Here is a 23,654-nt window from a genome sequence, read left to right on the forward strand (position 1 = left end):
TTATATATTTATTATCTATTATTTTATAATTATTTAAAAATAAAACTAAATTATTTGCAGCAATTAAACATTGCTTAAGCCGCATTGAGTCAAAACTGATGTATTCCCGCAATGTAACATTGCGTTGCCCGCGTTGAAGCAAAGTGCTATACTCCCGCAATATAACAATGTGGTAGGTGGTTATTAGAATCACATGTGGTTCTGGATAGACACCCATATATATATATATTCACATTTTCATATACTTTTCTTGGCCGTATTCTTGAAATATAGATATAAATACTAAATTTTTATGTATTGTTTTTGAAAAATTGTCCGATCTATTTAAAATCCACTTCATTCATCTATATCAAATTCTCATATCTTATGAATTTGAAAATTAAACTTCGATGAAACAAACGCCCACTACAAGTTTAAAATGGTTAATACTTCTATACTATATTATTATAAGCGAAATATGGTTTCGTTTGGTCTGTGGGTTAACATCTTCCTAAAAAAAATATTAACACATTCCGAAATAAAGTTTAAATAAATATAATTTAACTAAAAAAATTAAATCATGTATCTGATATAACTACAAACTCTATAAATTATTATCTAACTTAATTTTTAATCGCAGTCAACTTCTTCCTTATCTCTTTTGTAAGGAAACCAAAACTTCCAATTTTTTTTATAATTCAAATTATAACGTCACAAAATAATTAATACATCAAGAAAAAAATATAAAAACAATATTACAAATAACAAGCCGGCCGGTTAACACCTTCCTAAAAAGTATATTAATACCTTAAAAAATAAACAAATAAAGTTTGAATAAGTATAATTAAATTAAATAAAATTAAATCATGTATCTGATATAACTAGAAACTCTATGAATTATTATCTAACTTGATTTTTAATCGCATTCAACTTCTTCCTTATCCCTTTTGTAGGGAAACCAAAACTTCCAATTTTTTTTATAATTCAAATTATAACGTAACAAAATAATTAATACATAAATAAATATAAAAACAATGTTACAAATAACAATACCAAATCATCCATATACATCATTACTATTTAAAACTCCCACTTTTTTATAATCTCCTGCGCAGCGAAACGACATTAGCTAAGTTGGAGTAGGAGGACATTTTAAGATTTTAGCTATCTAATTTTGAATCATTCAATAATATAATACATACAAAATAATACATAAATATTTTAACTTCATTAATATCAAAAATATATAATTATTGTCTTTTATAAATTATTAAAAAATTAAATCATGTATCTAACATAACTACAAACTCTATGAATTATTATCCAACTTAATTTATAATCGCACTCAACTTCTTTATTATCTCTTTTGTAGGGAAACAAAATCCTTCCAAAATTAATTTTAGTAATTCAAACTATAATAAAATAAAAATAATTAATAAATCATAAAAAAATTAAAAAAAAATTACAATTTTTTTTTACCAAACCATACACATACACCATTGTTATTCAAAACTCTCACATTTTCTGCACTCGTGTAGCGAAATGACCTATAAGTTATAGTAAGAAGACATTTTAAGATTTTAACTAATTAAATTTTGAATCATTTAATAATATAATACATACAAAATAATATATAAATATTTTAATTGTATTAATCTCAATAATATATAATTACTGTCTTTTATAAATTATTTTTATAAAATAATAAAATTATAAATGTATAATTAGTCTGTGTATTGCACGGGTTATATGCCAGTGATATCGAAAACCGGCAAACAAAAGACCCATACAAAACCGTAAATATATTTTGTGGTCAGTAAAAGTGGAAAGTAAATATATATTCTAAAATAACCTAACGATCTAATAGAAAGATTTTCAACACATTTTAAAAAGTCAGTTTGGCCGAGTGGTTTAAGGCGCCAGATCCAGGTTCTGGTCCGAAAGGGCGTGGGTTCGAATCCCACAGCTGACAATTATTTTTCCTCATTTTTCATAATTTCATTTGGGTTTTCAACATATTGCTAAAATCTTGGTTTTTAGCAATGAAATCAAGAATCATGAACTTCCCAAAACCCAAATCATGTATGTATTTTTTCACCATGAAACATCCCACAAATCCTTTGTATCTATATGCAAAATCAACCCTTTTCAAAAGGGCTTTTCAGTATCACACTCACTCTTCTTCTTGTTCAAAAGAGATTGTGGGCCCCATGTTTGCCGGAAAAATCTCCACCACTGTTAACCGAAGACTCCGCCCACATACTAGGTATCATAAAGTTTCTTACTTTAACTATATAAATGTATGTATCTGTGTATGTTTGTGTTACTTGTGTTATTTTTTAAACTTATTTTTTATAGAATGTGTAGATTATAAGGTCATTTGTGTAATTGATGGTGATTGTGCAATTTTAGAACTTGCTGAAATTTGATTAATATAAATGAATGTGTAGGCTGGAAGAAGTAACATTTTCAGATAAATGAGTTGCGATATGCTGTTTTCAGGTTTTGTCTCCGTAGTATTGAGTTAGGTTCGAGTTGGAATGTGTAGTTTTTTAGTTCAAATAGGTAACTGATGATATTGTAAGCCTATGCCACTATGCCGGTATGTAACTTTTTCAGCTATTTTATAAGTTCTTACCAACTGTTTGAGAAATTTTAAGTCTGTATATGATTTGTGTGACTTTTGAAGTGTTTTATTGTAATGGGGAATGAGTGTGATGACTAGATTACCGGATTTTGTTTTCCAATTCTTGATTGTAATTATCAATGTTAAGATGCTCCCAGGATGAGGCCATTAAAGATTTCTTGTATTTGGATGAGACATTGAGAGATCTGATCTACTCGGGAAGGCTGGTACCAGCAATTGAATTGTTGTGTCGCTCTAAGGTGGCAGTGGAATCTCAAACATATCGTCTTCTTTTGCAAGAATGCATATTTAAGGAAGACTATAAAAAAGGAAATAGAATTCATGCGCAAATGGTTGTTGTTGGATTTGTTCCTGATGAATATCTTAAGGTCAAGTTACTTATACTGTATGCAAAATCTGGTAATCTTGATACTGCTCATATATTTTTTGATCAATTACTGGAGAAAACTGTGATTTCATGGAACGCAATGATAGGGGGTTATGTTCAGAACAGTCTTGAAGTAGTGGGACTGAATCTTTATCATAGTATGAGACAGTGTGGTTTTCGACCTGATCAGTTCACATTCTCATCAGTCTTAAGAGCCTGTGCCACTTTGGCACTTCTCGAACAAGGGAAGCGAGCTCATTGTATCTTGATAAAGAGTCAGAATACTGGGAATGTCGTAGTTAATAGTGCCCTTATTGATATGTATTTCAAGTGCAGCTGCCCCTACGATGGCCAGTTGGTATTTGACACATCTCCTGTGAGGAATGTTATTACATGGACTTCTTTGATAAATGGATATGGTCAGCAGGGAAGAGTAGTAGAGGTTTTGGCATCCTTTAATAAGATGATCTCCGAAAAATTTAAGCCAAACTATGTGACTTTTCTTGCAGTTCTTTGTGCTTGTAGCCATGGAGGTTTGGTTAACGAAGGTTGGGAATATTTCTTGTCAATGACTAGAGATTTTGGTATTCAACCAAAAGGGAAACATTATGCTGCAGTTGTTGATATCTTAGCAAGAGCTGGCAGAATAGAAGAAGCCTACGAGTTTGTTTGGGACTCACCTTGTAAAGAACGCTCGGTGATATGGGGTTCTCTTCTGGAGGCCTGTAAGGTGCAAGGTAACATGGACATGATGAAGTTTGCTGCGAGGAAATATTTTGAGTTGGAATTTGATAATGCAGGGAAGTATGTTGTCTTGTCTAATGCTTATGCAGCTGTTGGTTTATGGGACAATGTCTCTGAAATAAGGAGTGGAATGAAGGAAATGGGATTAAAGAAGGAGCCAAGTTATAGCATGATTGAGGACCAAAAGGAGGCACACTACTTTTATATGGGTCATAATGCTCACAAATATATAGAACGACTATACGAGGTTATAAAAGCATTGACTCGCACTCTCAAGGACGATGACTTTGTTCCTGATATAAGCAGAGTCTGGCAAGAAGATTAATCTGCAGTCAGCATTGACTAACTAAAGTCGGAGACAAGGACAGCACCTTATAAGTTTCTTCTGAAGAGGCAGATTTACTAGAGAGATCAGGGACCCATGTGGACTCTGATATAGGTACAGCCTGGCAAGAAGATCGGCAAAATCAGCAGGGACTAACTAAGGTTAGAAAAAAGGGCTGGATTATATAGGTTTCCGAGTAGGCAGTATTTGAGATATGAATCTCAAAAGTTTAAAGTTAAAAATTATCTGCAAAGTAAATATTATTAGTATGCGGCACAATGATCCCCCTAGTAAAATGATTCTTTCATATGAGTGGTTCTTGGAGAAAAGACAGTATGACATTATATGTAGGATCTCTTACGCACGTGAGATTATTTCCAGACAACTGGATTTTTTTTATAAGTTTTTCTATCTTCACTATTTTTAGTACTTGAGTCATCTTTAAACACTTGATTTCATTCACTTTTCACTTTATATCTATGAGGTTCTTACATATAGTCAAAATTAAACAGTTTTAAAGTGAGTAAACATCATCAAAGTCAATTGATAAATTTGAAGTATCTTAATGTTAAAATATATTAAGATTGACCAATTGGCCAACGAAATGTTTTATGATTGGAAAAACTCAAGACATCTTTGATTACTAATGTTTTAGAATTTTGTATTTGTTTTCCTATGGAATGTATTTTGCTTATTGGATATGTATGCCTGAAATTGATCTACTTGTTAGATTAATACATCAATTTAGTTGCCTTTATTTTTTACTGGATATCGTTAGTATTGGTATTTTCCTTTATCTTCGACTTGTAACTGAGATTGCAGGAGAAACATCATGGCGTCAAATCCTAAAGCATAACAGATAGCTAGTAAACGCAATAAAACTATTTTCAATGTTAGATGGGGAAATGTTGAGGATCCTACTCTTGTTAAGTCATCGTTGAAACTTATAGAAGATGGTGGTTGGAAAGCTGAAAATTGTCAGTCAAAATATGGTCTTCATGGAAAGCTTGAAAAGCTTTTGGAGGAAATACAACCTGGATGTGGCATGAAAGCTCGACCATATACCGAGTCTTGGGTTAGAGTGCTAAGAAAGCAATATTTTGCAATTTGAAGATATGCGTGGTCCAAATAGCAGCTGATTTGGCTGGAAATGAACAGGAAAAATTCTATCTCATTTGATAAGATTATTTTTTAAGATTGGCCCAAGGTAAATCTGGAAATCTCCTGTAATTAATTTTGAATGTTTTCTAGTTGAACTGTACTGGTCTAATTTTTATTGTTCTTCTATATTGCGCTTGATATATCTAGATGAATATGATATTGTTTGGACTTTGGAGGACCCGTGATGTATCTGTGATATTCTGCACAGCTGTGTATAAGAGAGTTTACCTGCCTTGCTTGTCGATGAAAGCTGCTCAGAAAATCAGAAAATAGTCCTGAATTTAATGTTTCTTAGAGCATCTCCAAGGGCATTATGTAAACTTTTTAGCTAAAACACCATTAGCTAAAATTTTGTTGTACCTTTAAGAATTTATACTCCAGTGGTATTAGCTATATTCATTTAGTTATATCCAAAATATTATTTTATTTTAAATTTTCAATATAAAATTAAAATTAATTTAAGCTATTTATATTCAATACAATTGAAAATAAAACATGTATTTAAATCAAAAATATTTAATGACAATATTTTTATATTTTTATATTTATGAAAATATTTTAAAGTAAATATTATAAAATAAAAAATTATTGCATTTATAAATATAATAACATATTTAAAAATGGAAAAAATAAAATTAACAAACATTACCTACATATAAATATAATTTTTAACTGAAGCATAGTTTATTATAATATAATATTAGAATTTTTATTTTTGGTTAATAATTAAATAATATTTAAAAATTACGTAAGGTAGTATGTTATTTGTTATAAAAAATATTTATAAAAGAGAATATAGGGTAAGATTAGGTTAAGTTTTAGACCATATTTAAGCATGAACTAGGTAAGCGGTGACGTGTATTGATTTCGATGATGGGAGTACATTCAATAAATGTAGCGTGCCCTTTTCTCGTCATCTAAAAATATACCTACCAGGAGCTCCCGTTAGAATGATGAAATTTTTACATATTAGGTATATTGACATTTTTACATATTAGGTATATTAGACTGTCACATAGACATTATACCTAACAGATGATCAACGTTGGAGATGCTCTTAAAAGTTAAAAGACAATAACGGACACCAAAAACAGGCTGAGATCTAGTGATAACTGCAGTATAAATTTTATTATTAATTCATAAATCCTGGTATAATTTAGTTCATTTGTTTGTGTGTAAATCAGAAGACGTAAATGCATTAAGCTGCTAATGAGCTGGGAGTGTCTGTAACCTATAATCATGCATGAAATTGATGAATATTTTATTTTTTGACATAAATATAATCCAATTTACTATACTGTTAATTGCCTGATCAATACAGATCAAATTTATACAATTATTAACAATCAAGTAAACCATGTCTAGTCATCTGCAAGTTGATTTCCACTGCAATTTATGCAATTGTCAAGTAAGCTTCCTTTTGCTTATTGTAAACTAGAGTTGCTGGCTCGGCTAGAAGTGTCCGACATGGACACGTGTCCAAGTATCAGACTCGATAATATTTTGAAAAATATGCATATTTTTTGCTTAAAATAAGTGTCCGAGTCCAAGCGTCAAGTGTCCGACACAAGTACTCGAAATTAAAATGAAGAGTCCGAGTAACATAGGGCTAACTCATGATAGTGCCGGTGCTCAGTAATTATTTTAAGCTATAATTTGCCTTCATATTAGAACTGAAATGACCAAGGAGCCGAATATACAGATTTATTTTCTTTAAATTATCTTAATTTCCTTTTGGACATATACTAAAGTACATTAAACTTTCTTATATGTCTGTTGATGGTTTCATTATCCATAATGACTATGGCACTCTAGCTCATAAATAAACATGCTATTATTGTTATAGAACACCTAAAGCACAAGTAGGTGGATGAGAGATATAAAACTTGTCTTAAGTAGTGAATTTTTTTAATCTAGCTTGTGTACGAGGTGTGGAGAAGGAGGAAGCGGAAATTATGTGAATATCATGACGACAGTTTTTTTGCTAAAATGACGATGACAGTTTTAATTGGGTACTAGTAAAAACAGAGGAGCATCGTGACGAAAAAGTTCGTAACGGGTTAGATGAGTAGTATTGCATCTGGCATGTGAAATATGATATGAGTGGGTCGGTAAAGAGGCATGAAATAGTATGTTATTATTTTGCTTCCTACTTTTCATTTGAACAAAATCAGTGGTAAAGGTCTCTGCATTTGGCTTGTTATATATCAGGCGGTTAAGTCCATTATTTAAAATTGAGCTCGATATTAGCGACTCCCTCTGTAAAACTGAGCTCAATATCAGCGACTCCCTCTGTAAGTTCAACGCCTGCAGATTTTATTTATTTCGATATGCTACTTGTCTTTAGCAGTACTGTGATTAGCATGACGTTATTGTTTACATACCTCTTCATGACTATATTGATCACCTTTTATTTGTTTTTCTGCATCAGATTATCGATTTTCTGCATCAGATAATTAATTTTCTGCACTGCACTGTTTTCTGCAAACTGTTTTGCATCAGATCAATAAATTTCTGCTCTGTACTAATTTCTGCATACAGTTCTGGATCAGATTATGAATTTTGTGAGCTACACTAATTCTTGCCGTGCTTTGTTTCTGCACTTTCTGTGCTGCACTATTTTCTGCACTGCATTGTTTTCCGCATACATTATGTTTTTTTCCTGCACTAGAGGGCTACATTATTAATTTTAGCTAATTACAGGGCTACGTTGTTGATTGTTAGATTTGTTGAAGAATACTGTACAAGATGAAATCATTAGACACCTTACTGGTTATTATTCCAACACAATTTGTTTATTTTTTTACAGTGTCATCCAAATGCCAAGGGACAAGGGACTAAAGAATAAATCCATTCTATTTGAAGATGATCTATCTCAAGTATTTGGTAAAAGATAGAGCTAGTGGGGAAGGTGTTGAAAGCCCAGCTGATGCAGTGTAAGAGATTACTAATGATGACAAAAAATAGTCCCCAACAACAATTTGAACAACCAAAAGAGAATTTTAAAGATGAGGCGCGTCCTAAAAGAGAAACGTAAACATTAAAGAAGAGGTAACGAAATCATTGAGGCAGGAGTAAAAGATGGACCAGGAGAGTTTTGATCTACATATGTGCATACCTTGCATATCTTGCTTCTTGTTGGTTGTTGATCAAATAATCACTTTCTTACCTTGTCAGGATTATCATTTCACTAATTTTTGCAATTTGGTTTTAAATGCTTCAAGATTAAGGCACTTTGTTTTTGTTTTATTGATTTACAACTTTTTAACAATTTTTAATTTTTTTATAGTTTTCATTTATTTATCTTTATTTTATTCTGCACAATTTATTATTTATATACTTATTTATCTATTTGGAACCGGGGTGCAAGTTCAAGTTTGACTATGAAACCGGGAAACTAAACCAGATATAAGAAATGGAGTGTATGTTTGGCTGCCAGGGAAATGGGCTTCCTAATGACCATTTAGGTTTTTATGAGACTGTTTGGCTAAATGTGTTATTAACATCCAATATGATTAGAATGTGAAAGTTGGTTGTGTGCTAAATTCTAGTTTTACCTTTCTCATTCTTGCAGCATCTTAAATTTTATTTTATTTTAAATCTTTTAACCTTTTTTGCTAGAAACAAAAAGTATTCTCTTTTTGAAGCTAAATTCTAGTTTTAACTTTCTCATTCTTGTGACATCTTAAATTTTATTTTGTTTTAAATCTTTTAACCTTTTTATGTTAGAAACAAAAAATATTCTCTTTTCGAAAAGAAAAATATTCTTAAATATGGGTTTTGTATGCTTCAATCTTACAACGACTAATATTGTTAAAGAGTGCTTCATCCATATTTTTTATATTTTTACACATATTTTAAATTCCTTTGAATGTGTAACTAAAATTAATATATAAAATAGTTATTTGATAAACAATATTCTTATTTGTAAAAAATTTAAACACATGACCAGTGAATTTAAATAGGTGCAAAAATACAAAGCATCATAAAAAAATTTAAATATTTATGTTTTAAAATTTTGTCATTTCATAGTTTCTTTTGGATTAAATTTTTTGTTAAAATTGTAAAATTTTGTAATTTACGTTTCAATATTGTTTCAAAAAATTATAATTTATAAATTATAATTTATAAGTTATAATTTATCAAATACATTATCAACTTATAAATAATATATACATAAATAATTTCTAACACCTAAATAATTTATAAATTACGATGTTTATTTTATTTTATATGACACTTTTTAATTTTAAGTTATAAGTTATAATTTTTAAAATATCCTGACTAAGTTTCCTGTAATGATGCGGGCATGAAGACAAAAAATATCCAATATGTTAGAGAAGTGGACAATTTTCAACTAATAATAACTTGTTTCCATTAAAAAAATACCAATTTTTTTATTCTTTCTGTTAGAAGTATCAATTAATTATATATTTTTTCATGTTATGTATTTGGCAAATGAATATCACATTAAAAGTATAAAAATATAGACAGTTAAAATAAATAATTAAGATCAAAATACGTTTCGCACCTAATATGTGTAATGTGTGATAGGGATTATAGGCATTCTCAATTTTTTTTAATATTTTTTGAAAAATATTTAATTTTTTCATGAAAGTTGAAAATTACCTTTTTTTTGCAAGGTCAAAAATTAAAACAAAACTAAATAAAATATACTTTTTAGAAATGCTCGGTAAAAATTATCAAAAAATTATTCTTAGTCACTTGAATATAAAGAAGTTGTATTTTTGTTTTGTAATTTTTTCCCAAACATAGAAATCCTGTAGAATATTTTTGCAGCAAATACAAACACTTGTTCCCAGGTTAGAGCTCTTCATTTTGCTCCCTTTCTTCTTCATTTTGACTGTTTATGCATACACACACACAATAACTCAGTTGCTTATAACCCTGGAAATTTAATGTATTTGCAATGGAAATCTATTGTTCGCTTAGCTTTTGCATTTTTCTGATTACCCAGTAAAAATTATGCTAAAAAGATTGAATCTTGGTTCTCATTATGTCAAAAAGCTACAATCTTTGTGTAAAAATCCAATCTTTACATATTGTAGCTTAACTGGGGATGATGAGAATGTTGTTGGTACTTGTGATGAAAAAATTGAAACAGATTGGGAGAGTTTACTTGAACCATTTGATATCGAACAGCTTCGAAAGTCGCTTAATCGAATTACCCCGTTTCAGCTTAATAAGTTGCTTCAACTCCCTCTCGATGTCCCTACTTGTATGGATTTGTTCCATAAGGCAGGGACTCAAATGGGGTATACTCATACGTTTGATGTGTATTGTACTTTGATTACTAAACTTGGGGCGGTCGGGGAGTTTAAGTTGATTGATGGATTGTTGTTGCGGATGAAAGAGGAAGGGGTTGTGTTTAGGGAGTCGCTTTTTATTTCTGTAATGAGGTGTTATGCTAGGGCTGGTTTACCTGGTCAATCGACACGGTTACTTTTTGATATGAGGAATGTGTTTAGTTGTGAACCTAGTTTTAGGTCGTATAATGTTGTTTTGGATATATTGGTGGCTGGGGATTGTCCGGCTGTTGCACCGAATGTTTTTTATGAGATGTTGCGCAAGGGTGTTTCTCCAACTGTTTTCACTTTTGGTGTGGTGATGAAAGCGCTTTGTATGGTTAATGAGGTGGATTCTGCGTGTTCGCTTTTAAGAGATATGACAAAACATGGGTGTGTACCGAATTCAGTTATTTACCAGACACTAATACATGCGCTTTGTAAGGTGAATAGAATAAATGATGTACTAAAATATTTGGAGGAAATGTTTCTGATGGGTTGCACACCTGATGTTGATACTTTTAATGATGTTATTCATGGTCTTTGCCGTGCTAAGAGGATTCATGAAGGTGCTAAATTGGTCGATAGAATGCTTCTCCGAGGCTTCAATCCTAGCAAGTTTACTTATGGAATTCTGATAGATGGATTATGCCGAACTGGTCAAGTTGATAAAGCCGGAGCTTTGCTAGAAAGAGTGCCTGAACCTAATGTTGTTTTGTTCAATACTTTGATTAATGGTTATGTGTCCAGTGGACGGTTTGATGATGCCAATGCTGTTTTAAGGCAGAGGATGACGGCTGTTGGTTGCCGTCCAGACATCTATACATATAACATAATGATTCGTGGTCTGTGTTTGAAGAAATGTTTTTCATTAGCTCGCAATTTGATGAAAGAGATGGAAATTTTGGGTTGCAAGCCCAATGTTATAACATACACGAGTTTAATTGATGGGTTCTGCAAGGCTGGCAGATTAAAGGAAGCAGAAGACGTTATCCATGAAATGTCAGCACTGGGGATCAGCTTAAACACTGTCGGATACAACTGCCTGATACATGCTTTAGCTAAGGATGAGAAGGCCAAGGAGGCTGTGGAACTATACTCTGACATGATGAACAGAGGATGTAAACCTGATGCATTCACTTTCAATTCTCTGATATATGGGCTCTGCAAGGTTGATCAGATAGAAGATGCATTGGCATTAGTCCGAGATATGTTATTGGAAGGTGTAATTGCCAACACTATAACTTACAATACCTTAATTAATTCTTTTTTGAGGAGAGGTGAATTGCAGGAAGCGCTTAAGCTTATAAATGATATGTTATTCAGAGGCTGTGCCCTTGATGAAATTACATACAACTCCATGATAAAGGCACTTTGCATGGAGGGGTCTGTTGAGAAAGCATTGGGACTATTTGAGGAAATGATCAGGAAGGGATTAACTCCCAAAATCATATCATGCAACATTTTGATCAATGGCTTGTGCAGAATTGGAAAAATTGAAAATGCATTTGAGTTTTTGAAAGATATTATACAACGAGGACTGAGACCTGATGTAGTCACTTACAACAGTCTCATAAATGGTTTGTGCAAGATGGGGCATGTGCAAGAAGCTCTGGGCCTCTTTGAGAAGATACTGCTTGAAGGAATTTGTCCAGATACTATCACTTACAGCACTTTGATCTGTTCATTTTGTAAAGCAGACATGCTTGATGATGCATATGCACTGTTATGCAGAGGCGTGAGCAACGGATTTGTACCTAATGACGTCACATGGTATTTTTTGATCAGATATTCTGTCATCAAAAAGTATGAGGAGATCTCGATATTCCATCATTTGGAAATCACTTGGAGAAGATTGGGTATCTGAAATGACATATCTATGATGCGGAGTAGCTACAAAGCTGTCCCGAAATTGTACTCAAGTGTACAGCTGTTCTGTAAAAATTGTACAAGAATATGGAAATACCACCTTGTCTGAGCAGCTAGTTCTCAAGCAAGATAGATCTGCATCTTACTTGCTCTATAAAAGGTGAAGCACCATCTCAGTGGCCAACTTTTTGTCATGCATTGTTGAGGTAAGTTAACCTTTTGCAGTTTTATGGCCTCTGGTCATCAAATTTTGTAGGGTTTGTGAGATTAGGATTGCGTTGTATCTTGGCATGTAAAATTCTGGCATAATTTCGGCCCTATATTCTCAGGCTATTTAAAGGCAATAAAATTTAGAAAATTGATTATAATTAGGTGTTGACACTTGCCAATTGCCATACTATATTATTCTTTTCTTTAGTCCACATATAGGGCAAATTTTAGCAAGCAAACAGAAAATTGAAACAGAGGTGCTTGAATGCTTTCATTGAGAGTTAAACTCGATACCTCCCTTTACAGTGCTGTAACCAACTGAGCGTAGAAAGCAGTTTCGATCAGTATATTGTATTACCCGTCATTTTTGTGAAACAAGGCAAAAAAGGTGATCAGTATATTCATCTTCCTTTGTTTACACCTGTAAGTATTGAAAGAAAGATACGAGGAGCATGACTTGTAGAGAAACATCAGACAAATTAAATGAAACACTCACTCTGTCCATTTTCTTATTTTTTATGTGCTAGATAACTTCATCAGTAAGCTGTCAAGATTTCTTTAGTGACAGGGTTGGCATATATTTGACAAAAAAGATTTCTGTAATGCACATCCATTTTAGTTAAACAAAAGGTGTAAGAAGTGGAAGGTGAAAGCTCTTTGTTGTTACTAACAACTCAAGACACACACATGAAAAGAGATTTGCTTAATTTTTCCTTTGAAAGAAGTGTTTGCAGATTATCAGGCATAAAAATATAGATTTTCATTCCAAAATGAAGAAGGGTAACAACTCAAGACACACGCATAAAATGAAGGCCACATGAGGTGACGAAAGCCATTTACTTCCAAAGCCTCCACACAGGACCATGTAACTTGAGAGGCGGTACTTTGCTGTGCCCTGATCTCTTCACCAATTGATGCCAGTGTTTCACCAGATTTCAGCCTCCATATAGCCATGGCTACTTTATTTTGCAAGGACATTACATTTCCATCCTTAAATCTATGATCTCGTGATTTGGACAGGCTCCATCACAAGAGAGCAAATGTGGTCAAAAGTTTTTCCAGACATCTTGAAATATTAATTCAAATATATCTGAGTCTTTCGGTGAAGAGAAAAGTCCTGCAGAGCAGAGAGGAGAAGGTAATTCATAACCATAAAAGGTGTAATTTTGCAGCAAGTATATATGACTATGAAACTGCAAGATTACGTTTATCAATCTTGAGATTTAGAACAATTAGATTCTATGCATAGCAGTCCCGGTCATTAAAATCACAGGTGACAACATAGAGCATACCTGAAGTGTGGTCATATTACAACGACCAAGTAAAGATGAAATTTGTGAACTTGGGTAAAAAAAATTGACTTTTACAACAATTACATGTTGATATGTAACAATTATACTTCCATCTGAGTTTTTACTACTTTTACCAAGTTGATAGTGATACATATTACATGGAATTTAACCATGTCTATATATTTCTTTCCTAGAACAGAAGGAAACTATACATTTACAAAAATCTGTATACTTGATGGTTGTGCAATGTCAGAATTCCCAACTTCAAGGTACATCCCATCTGTTTCCTTGACATTCATACTAATTTTTTCTCCATTATTATTTATTGCAAGAACAGGCAAGCAGAGACTCTAAAAAGGGCTCGTCGATACAACTAAACACTGCATCTGCTTAAATAATATATAGAATGAAGATATAGAATGAAGACTAATCTAATATTCTCTTAAGCATCACTGGAATGCTTAAATATAAAAAGCATTACTGTAATGGTTAAATGGAATCCAAATAAGTAACAAACTGGAAAGTAACATCAAGAAAGAAGATATAAGACTTTTGGATAGAACAGGCAACAATTTTTCCAAGACACTAGATGACCTATACACCAGCCAAGTTTTTCTTCTTTCTTTTTTGCCAGTAATATCCAATTGTAGAAATCCAAATAAATTTTGTTAAAAAATATTCAATTGTTCAAATTTTATAAGGTCAGCTAAATGATCTATATTGGTGGCTGCTTGTAGAATTATGAAGCTTTGTACAATCTACAAAAATTTTTATTGACAATAAAAAATATCTTGTAAAAAACTGTTTTTAAGATTAGCTGCACTTGAACAAGGATAACACACCAATGACTTCCATATCACATTATTAGCTTCTGAGCATTAGTAGATATAATACTTCTGTATCAAATTTTAATTCGCGAGTTCATAATGATACTTCAGTAAAGTTACATGGCTCATGGAGAACACTTATGCTTTAAGCATTACTTGTGATTTACACAATGCCCGACCTACAGCAAGGATGCATACACATGTTAACCAGTAAAAATGTATAAACCAAATGAAAAAGTTCTTTAATAGAATGTCAAAGATGTAATCAACTGGCAGGCATATATCACATTCAGTAACTTTTAATTTGCAAAGAAATCTACAGTTTTCATATTAAACCTGGATCAATACGAACTGATTATAAATAGATATTTTCAGTATTCATAGCAAGTATAGGCTCCCAGGAAAACATTATATATACCATAGTATATATGTTAACCAAACCCCAAAAAGACCCAAGTAAATAACAACATAATCAAAGACATCAACTGAGACAGTTTCAAATCCTTAGACAACATGAATCAGATTGAAGACACAACATAGATTACTAGTTTGACCTTGTGGAGACTGGAAATAGAAGTTTTTTAAATGTTGACTTAACCAAAAATCAAGTCCTTGTACATAGAAAGGAAAGCTAGTCCTATTTTTCACTAGTGATGTATGCATCTTGTGCACATAAAATGGGATCAGAGAATATGAAAACAATGTAATCCAGTGCTAATGGTTTTTATAGAACACATGACATTTCCTGCACATATTCACTTAATAAATTTTATTTTACATGCGGAAAAATGAGGGTTGAAAATCATATAATGAAAAGATGATTATACTTGGTATGCTTTGGATTGATCTCATAAATCCCTATATGTATGCCCCAATGCAGGTATCAATATCTGAACTACTTTCTTTCCCTAATTACGAAGTTAAAACAAAGAAAGTGAAGTATCTGAAAGAGCCACATCGCAATCAGCAGCAACTTTTCTTTATTCTTTGAAAATATCATGACTCTAATTCCATATACTACTAGTCGAACATGAAACACCACTTCAAACATTAAATTGAAGTGTCTATATTTTTATTTGTACTAAGTGACAAATTAAAATTCTAGGTCAAATAAGGCTCCGATACAACAGATTGGGGATTCATTCATCCTCTATCTAAATGCACTTTCAGTAAATCAGAAGATACCAACTATTCCCAAATTAAAATATAATCAACTAGAGACGAACAAGCAAAACCAAACTACTTAGTACTTGTCAACAAAGAGCAGTAAACAAAAATCAAACCATAAAGTAATCAACAACAAATTGTTATTGTTCAAAACCAGTAATAGAAGACATATACATAAGAATTTGACGATTTTTATACCAGTGATCCTCTTTATGAATATAGCCCACCAATCGACCAAAGACAAGTAAATCGAAGCCTCGAGATCAACATTAATTCTTTCCATCTTCATTTTCTTGTTTCTATGATAGGGTATAAGAGACCCGGTAAGGACACTGATCTACCAAGACCCCCCTCTCCCAGGCCCGGGTCTATCCTGTTGCCCAGATCCGGATCCACCTGCGTACCCGGATCCGGGTCCACCTGCATACCCGGATCCGGATCTCAGCAACCATAAGGGGGTCTCAGCAGACACATCATATCCCACAACCTGCCAAGGAGAGGTACGTGGGCACGTGACTATGCCAACTATCAACAACCAACACCCCAGACAAGCACGGCGCGTGTCAGAGGCCGTTAGGACACTCTGGAGGTGGTCCTCCCCTGGACACGTGTAAGCAATCTGCCCAAGCCAGGCGTCCTCCGCTCCTAAGATCCAACGGCCCAGATTTAGAGGTAACTACCCCTAAACCCTACCTTGGGGCTATATATACCCCCAAGACTGAAGGGTTTAGGGGTTGGAAAATATTCACTCATTTATACTCACACACTCTCATACATTCAAAAATACACAGCAGCCATCACATATACACATCTATAAACACACACACATCAGCCTCGATATTACATATATACATACCTTCATCTTCTCCAAAGCCTGTTCTTATTCTTACACCGGAGGCGCCGTGGGAGCCAAACCCCCCTTCCGGTGTTGTTTTGCAGGCGCCCAACCAGCAGCTACACCTCACCCCCGCACAAAAGGTCCAGGAACGCCGTCGGACGAAGCCGCCCGCTCACCGGAGTTATCATTTGGCGCTAGAAGGAGGGAGCTCCATCCTTGGGTCTCGGTGCCCCTGGATTCATCTTCATCAGCAAACTCTTGAGAGAGTCCACTTTCAAACCTGTAAGAACATAAACAACCAAACCCTTTCTTGAATATGAGTTTTCATTTTAGCCACGTTTGTATGAGCTTCTTGCTTTAGGCCGTGTTTGTGTGAGCCCGCTCTTGTTTGTTAAGTTTTAGTTGTTTAGGGTTTGATAATCTTGGTAATCTCGAAGCCTGGGGTTTAATAGTCTTGGTGATTTAAAACCCAGAACTGTTTTAGCTTGCGTATTTTCTTTTGTGTTCAAGAGCCTCCTGTTCTTGTTTGGTATTATTGTTAGCAAAACCCAGAAAGTTTGCTTGCTGTTATTCTGGAAAAATTTTGTAATATTCAAAAAAGCAACCCCAGATCCACATTTGTAGCCTCAAATCTTGGTCAGTTGTTTGTACATTTGTGGTGATGGCAAGAGCAGGAAAAAGTACAGCTGGTAGGCCCTCCGCCAGTACCCATATTCAGGATCAAGACCCCTCTCAAGTTCAAGAACCTGGGGGAGACAGGGAGACCTTCCACGAGCAACCACTGACACAGCATACCCCAATCAGGGATGCTAGAAATGTCATAGAGCTAAATCAGTACAAGTACACCAATGTTCCAGTTGCAGAGGAGCATATGGCTAACTTAACAAGCCATGAACTTGCTGAAGCAATCAGGCTCTACAGAGATGAACAAGCCCGGGCTCAGATGGAATTTGAACAAGATGATAAGCAAGAAGAGTCCGGGGACTCTCAGCAATCCAGGAGATCTGTCTTCGACCGAATTGGGGCTAAGGCAAAAAAGAATCAAAAAGAGCCTAGTAAGAAGGAGACAGAAGCAACCAGAAAGAAAAAGTTAGAAGAAATCAGAGAAAAGATAAGAAAAGAAGAGGAGGAAAAGCTGGAGCAAAAAATTCAGAAAAGAATGCAGATAGAGGAGGAGAGGCTCCTAGCTAAAACAAAAGGAAAAAGAACTCGGAGGGACCCTACCCCCGAACTCATTTCCGATGACGAAGAGGAGGGTCAGAAAGACCTCAAGGAAATGATCTACGAGCTCCAGAGAAAAATGGAAAAAGAATATGGGGTGGAAGTTGGGGGGGACCCTCACGCCCTTCAGCCACTCCCTAGAAGCCATCCCCCGATTGGAAAAATCTCAAACACTACAACTTCGATTCTTTCGATGGGCTGGGGGATCCGGAAGAGCACCTCAACTACTTCGAACAGATAGCTCAGATATACTATTACAATGACTTGACGAAATCCAGATTCTTCGCCTCGACCCTCAAAGGGGGGGCTCAAAGATGGTTTAGCAGAATCCCATACAGAAGCATCCACTCCTGGAAAGAATTCAGAGAAGCCTTCCTTAGAAGATTCAGAGCCAATAAAACACATGAAATGCATATGTGCCACCTGGAGACAATCCGCCAGTACGATAACGAAGCACTCTCAGCCTACATGCGGAGGTTCCAGGAAGCCATCAACAAAGTTTCGAATCTCGATGAAAGGGAGGCTTTAAGCATATTTCGAAGAAACCTGGATCCAGAACACAACGAGAGATATATTGTGGAATTGATAAACAAGGAACCCCAAAGCCTGACCGCTGCTTATTCTATGGCAACCCGGTTCATAAAAGAAACGGATGTTCTTCAGGCAATGAGAATGACTCGGAATGGAGGAAACAGGAACAAATCTTCTGATGACCGACCGAAAGGGGGTTACCATCAGGAGAAAAAGTTCAAACAAAGCAACCAAACCCAGCAAACAAATGTTGTACAAAATACCCCAATATTCCAAAGATCGGGCCCTAAAACAGAGTCCAAAAGTGATCCCGGTCCCCCTAGGCAGCAAAGGGAGCCTAGGCAAGAGCCAGAGTGGACACAACTAAACAGGACCCGGGAAGAGATATTGAAGGAGATCAAGGGAAAGCCATTCTACTATCCTCCAAAGCCAATGCAGACTCCCCCAGAGAGCAGGCCTTACAACAGACAGTGCGACTATCATGAAACCCATGGGCACAAGACTGAGAATTATCTCTCTTTAAAATACTTCATTGAAGATCAAGTTAAGAAAGGCAACCTGAATCAATACATCTCAAGGGAGAAAAATCAGAGAGAGGAAAGGCAAAGAAAAGGTAAGAATGTGGTAAATGTGGTCCTGGGAGGCTCACACTCTCCCCCTAGGAGCCCGGGCTCAGGAGATGAGGTATTCTCAATTCAATCCTACCCGGAGATGATGATCTCATTCAGCAGCAAGGATTATGAAGGGGTCAACCCAAATCACAACGAAGCCTTGGTGGTAACACTTGATATCTTTGACAACGAAGTGAGAAGGATGCTGATTGATAATGGATCTTCAGTAAACATACTCTTCAAGCATACTGTGGACCGGATGAAGCTAGGGAGCGTGCGCTCAAATGAATGCCGAGAGGACCCCTCTGTATGGGTTCGTGTTAGGTCCCAATTTGTTTGTAGAAGGGGGGGTTGAATGCAAACAATACCGTTTCGTCGAATAAAATGCGGAATAAAATTGTGAAACAAAATTCAAGTTAAATAAAACTTTTATTAAACTTGAAAGGTGTTACAACTACGGTATCGGTTACAAGGGATTAATCTCAAATTAATTATTACAAATTTAGAATAAATTCGACATGAACTTTTTCTATTTTTGTAATTAAAAGATCAAATGCTAAAAGCGATTTGAGATTAAGTTCTAGGGATTTTAATCCGCTAGATAGATATACAAGAACAAGATAAGTAATTCTAGTGGTTTGGATTTAACATTAACAAACTAGAATATTTGATCTTGAATAAGCAGATGGATGATGAAATATTTTTCTTTTGTTCTCTGCTGTGTTCTCTTGTTCTGTATGATTGATTGATGTTTTGAATTGCTGCTTCTGCTTCTATTTAACAATCCAACCGAGAGAAAAAGAACTGGAATGACAATCCTTTTTAGCTTGAAAGACTTTCGGTGAGACAATCTATTAGAGCTAGCAAGACAATTAAAATGAACTAGCAAGACTTTCGGTATGACTATTGATTGTCATACCGATTGTCATATTAGTTCAAATGAAATTGTTTTACTGAATTAATAATTGATTTTAATCTAAATAATAATTCTATCAATACAATCAACTGAATTAGCATGACATTCGGTATGACTATCAATTGTCATAACGATTGTCATACTAGTACAATCAGTTGTCTTATTTAGAATTATCACAGATTTTAATCAATTAACATTCTGAAAATCCTTAATATTAATTCTAAATTAATTAATCAATTTAATTCAATTAATCAATAAATTATTCCTTGCAGATATAATTTATTTTCTTAATTAAATTATATGACTTAATTAATTAATAGAGAATTAATACTAACCCTGAGCAGCATCCATTCTTCTGACAATCTTCTGAAAGTCACTGAGACTTATGAATTAATTCCGTCACTTCAATGCTGACACTCGATGTACTGTCTGGTTCATGAGTGACTAACTTTTGTGACATTTCTTCATGTCTTGACTTTGTTGTTCTGATTGAATCCTTGTAATAAATGATACCTTGACGAGATCTCTGTCACTTGATTAAATCCACGATCTTGATTTATATCACTGAGGCATGATCAAATTCTTGAACTTCTTCCAGTGAATCTTCAAGTCTGCAGATGAACAATGTTTCTTTATTCTTTGACAGATGTTACTTTGTGAGATCTCTCTGATGCTTGATCCACTATTTACTTATTACATTCTTATTTGAGTTGAGTTAAATACTCGAATAAACGAGTAGGCTATGACATATGCCTTTCAATCTCCCCCTATTTGCTTGTTAGACAATAACAACAAATACCTAGAGGATAACTCAACTAACAAATAAGAAAAAGATATAAACAGTAATGTAAAGTAAATAGCAGAAAAGTTCTGGATTATATTTAACATTTTCCAGATTCCAAATGAAATTTACAAGTGAATACAAGATAGATGTTCCTCTAGCCTGAACATATAACTACATTAGACTATCTTGATTCATAACGCTCTAATCATATTACATTGAGTTTTGAGCTAATTGACTTTAACTGTCTTCTCTTCTGACTTCACCTTCTTCTAAATCTTGAAGCAATTTCTTGTCAAAGATACGATCTTTTTCTGAAGTGAAGCTTGCAGGTCTGACTGGTTGAATTCCAACTGTCTTCAACTTATTCTTGAGTTGATTGTACCTTTTAACATTCTTCTCACAATAAGCTTGAATCAAGTCAGCAGCTTGAGTCTTCAACATGGATGAATATCCAGCAGTTCTCAAATGATGTTCCATCCAGACCAGATGCTTAGCTGAGTAGTCTTTAAGAGATTGTACATCTAGCTGACAGATTTGAAGACAATCAGACTTAAAGAATCTCACTTGATGAGGATTGTTGACCACTTGAGGACTAGCTCTGCTGGCAAACTCTTTAAGCCTTTCCCGAAGAACTTCATTCAACTCTGAGCTTCTTTTCACTTTGTTTAAAAGAACCCATATCTCTGACAACGAACGATTCTCAAATAGATGAAGTGACACTTTGAATGATCCTTCACTCTGATAATATACAAAAATGCTCATCTCATTTAGGGATCTATCAAAAGCAGCTGTGATCCTTGAGACTTCAGTCTTGATAGCATTCATGTACATGTCATTGTTAGGATTTGAGATTTCCAGCTTGTCAAGAAGATGTAAGAACTGCCTATCATTGTTAGTGCATAGCTGAGGCATATCGAGTACTCTCCTAGCTTCATCCCACTTTCCACCAATCTTCAGTCTGACATCTCTTCTCCTTTCTTGAGCTTTAATGTCATGAAGACGTTGCTTTTGAAGAGTTTCTGTTCTTTGAATGTCTTTTCTCCTGTCAATGATCTGTGAGACCTTCTTGAGTTCAGCTTCCTTTCTTTGCATCTCTGACTGCTATTTCTGAAATTCTTTCTCAAACCTAGGATCCACTGTATCTTCTTCTTCCCAATCTTCAAAATCACTTTCTTCTTCAGCTTCAAATAACCCATCTTTATCTTCCTGAACTGGTTCAGTGGGAATGTCAAAAATATCGAAGTCATCCTGTTCTCCACTGTAGTAGGCATCATCAGCCTTTCCTTTATTTCCAGCAGAAGTATCTTTTTCTTTCCCTTTGGAACTACTTCCTTTCTTCTCCCCCTTAGTTGAGGGATCCTCTACAGACTTTCCTTTGAAACCTCCACCACTTCCAGAGCCTGATCCTCCACCAGACGGTCCTTCAAAATAAGCTCTTTGATCTTCATTAGGGCAATGAGAATTCTTGATCATGTAATATAAGTGCTTCATGCCTACATTTAGATGTTCCATGCCCGTCTCTATCTTTACAAATCTTGAGTTGTCCAGTGAATGATTCATCTCAACGAGGTCTTCAAGAGAAGTCATTCTTGTATGTAGGGAGCAGAAGTTGGATATGTCATCAGCTGATAAATTTGGAGTGTCCTGAATAGAATTGAGCTTTGGTATTACAGTAGTCTTTAAATCTGAGATGTCATTCCTTATGATTGCAAGCTGATTGTCGACAGAGGTGGAAGAAGAAGACCGTTCAACCACTTGTGCTTTAAATGCTTGAGCTTCAGCTTGACTTTTAGCAAGTTCTTCTTTCAGTGCAGCAATCTGAGCTAACAGGTTGACAGTATCAGTGTCTGTGTGTGCTCTCACCTGAAGTTCACTCGTATTTGGTTCACTCATCTCACGTGCATGTGTTTCTCTCAATATGATTGCTCGTGAGGAGTCTTCCAATTGCTGTTCTTGTGTACCTGCATTAAAAATCACCCTAGCCTCTTCAAGAGAGGTCAGTGGTGGTGCAATGGGAATTCGCGAGTCCCGATCCTCAGTCAATGCTATCAAATCTTTTGGAATAGATGTCTGAATTGCTTCAGGGATAGATTGACCGAGTTGCCCTCCACTTTCTCCAGATAAATCTGCGAGTGGAGAATCCCATAAGGGAGCCAGAGTTGTTGGATCTGGGAGGGGAGAAAATGACTCTATTAAAGATGGCGGAGAGTCAGATTTTCCCTCTGAAGCATGTGACTGCTCTTCTGCCGTAACTATGGCAGGCACTGTAACCGACTCGACGTGCACTCCTCGCTGGGTGTCCTGAGTATTATCTGGGGAAGTGTATGGTTCCATTGTGAGTAATGGAATTGTGCTTGACTCAGTACAGGATGTCATGGCCCGATGGCGAATTTCAATAGATGCATCCTGTTGAGAGAATGCCTCTAGAAACTGTTCATTGGCCATTTCAAAGTCCATGTCCTGTTGGGAGGACAAGGATGGGCTTTCAGATGCCTCAGAATAGGTTTTTCTTTTCTTAGGAGGAGGCAGAGCTGAGGGTTCACTCATATTTGACATTGTACTACTTCCTAGTAATCTTCTGGGTAACATTTTAGACAGTGGGGGAGAGGGTGAGATAGAATGAGACTCTGTGTTTGGCTCTATGACCTGGGATTGAAGCTGTGGTTCTACAACTTCATGGTCAGCCCTATCAACCGCTGAGGGTCTGTTAACAGAAGTAGGAAGAGAGTGAGAGTGAGAGTGAGGAGTTACTACCTGTAATGGAAGAGCCTGGGTGGCTTGAACCACTGGAGGTTGAGATTGCTGTTCATGGCCGGGAAGATTAAAAATAGGCAAGGGAATATAATTGGCCATGAAAGC

General features: G+C 35.0%; 2 protein-coding genes, 2 long non-coding RNA genes and 1 other non-coding gene across 9 annotated transcripts in view; 4 read left to right on the top strand and 1 right to left on the bottom strand.

Moving 5' to 3' along the window:
• Window positions 1–1,871: 1,871 nt before the first annotated feature.
• On the top strand, window positions 1,872–1,951 carry TRNAL-CAG (transfer RNA leucine (anticodon CAG)). The gene has a single exon. It is a non-coding gene; the product is annotated as a tRNA-Leu (tRNA).
• On the top strand, window positions 1,918–8,669 carry LOC141687041 (pentatricopeptide repeat-containing protein At4g16470). 5 transcript variants are annotated; one of them, XR_012560906.1, is made up of 4 exons: window positions 1,918–2,245; window positions 2,754–4,223; window positions 4,885–5,269; window positions 8,033–8,669. XR_012560906.1 is itself a non-coding variant. In XM_074492182.1 (2 exons), the coding sequence occupies exons 1-2, from the start codon at window positions 2,022–2,024 to the stop codon at window positions 4,060–4,062; spliced, it is 1,533 nt and encodes a 510-aa protein (XP_074348283.1). In that variant the 5' UTR covers window positions 1,918–2,021; the 3' UTR covers window positions 4,063–4,873. The 5 variants fall into 5 exon arrangements, 1 of the variants encoding a protein (XP_074348283.1); XR_012560905.1 differs by lacking the exon at window positions 8,033–8,669 and adding an exon at window positions 5,371–5,601; XR_012560904.1 differs by lacking the exon at window positions 8,033–8,669 and having other exon boundaries at window positions 4,885–5,601.
• A 1,332-nt stretch (window positions 8,670–10,001) lies between these two features.
• LOC141686594 (uncharacterized) lies at window positions 10,002–13,183 on the top strand. Its single transcript, XM_074491620.1, has one exon. The coding sequence runs from the start codon at window positions 10,210–10,212 to the stop codon at window positions 12,394–12,396; it is 2,187 nt and encodes a 728-aa protein (XP_074347721.1). The 5' UTR covers window positions 10,002–10,209; the 3' UTR covers window positions 12,397–13,183.
• A 123-nt stretch (window positions 13,184–13,306) lies between these two features.
• Window positions 13,307–16,459, bottom strand: LOC141686596 (uncharacterized). Its single transcript, XR_012560739.1, has 2 exons — window positions 16,093–16,459; window positions 13,307–13,725 (listed from the first exon to the last, which is right to left on the bottom strand). It is a non-coding gene; the product is annotated as an uncharacterized LOC141686596 (long non-coding RNA).
• Window positions 16,460–16,573: 114 nt separating this feature from the next.
• LOC141686597 (uncharacterized) overlaps window positions 16,574–23,654 on the top strand; it is a 34,549-nt gene continuing 27,468 nt past the window's right edge. Inside the window, exon 1 of the long non-coding RNA XR_012560740.1 lies at window positions 16,574–17,014. This is a non-coding gene — a long non-coding RNA (uncharacterized LOC141686597). The remainder of the gene's footprint in view (window positions 17,015–23,654) is intronic.

The sequence above is a fragment of the Apium graveolens genome, chromosome 9, assembly GCF_009905375.1.
Source record: "Apium graveolens cultivar Ventura chromosome 9, ASM990537v1, whole genome shotgun sequence".
Lineage (NCBI taxonomy): Eukaryota > Viridiplantae > Streptophyta > Magnoliopsida > Apiales > Apiaceae > Apium > Apium graveolens.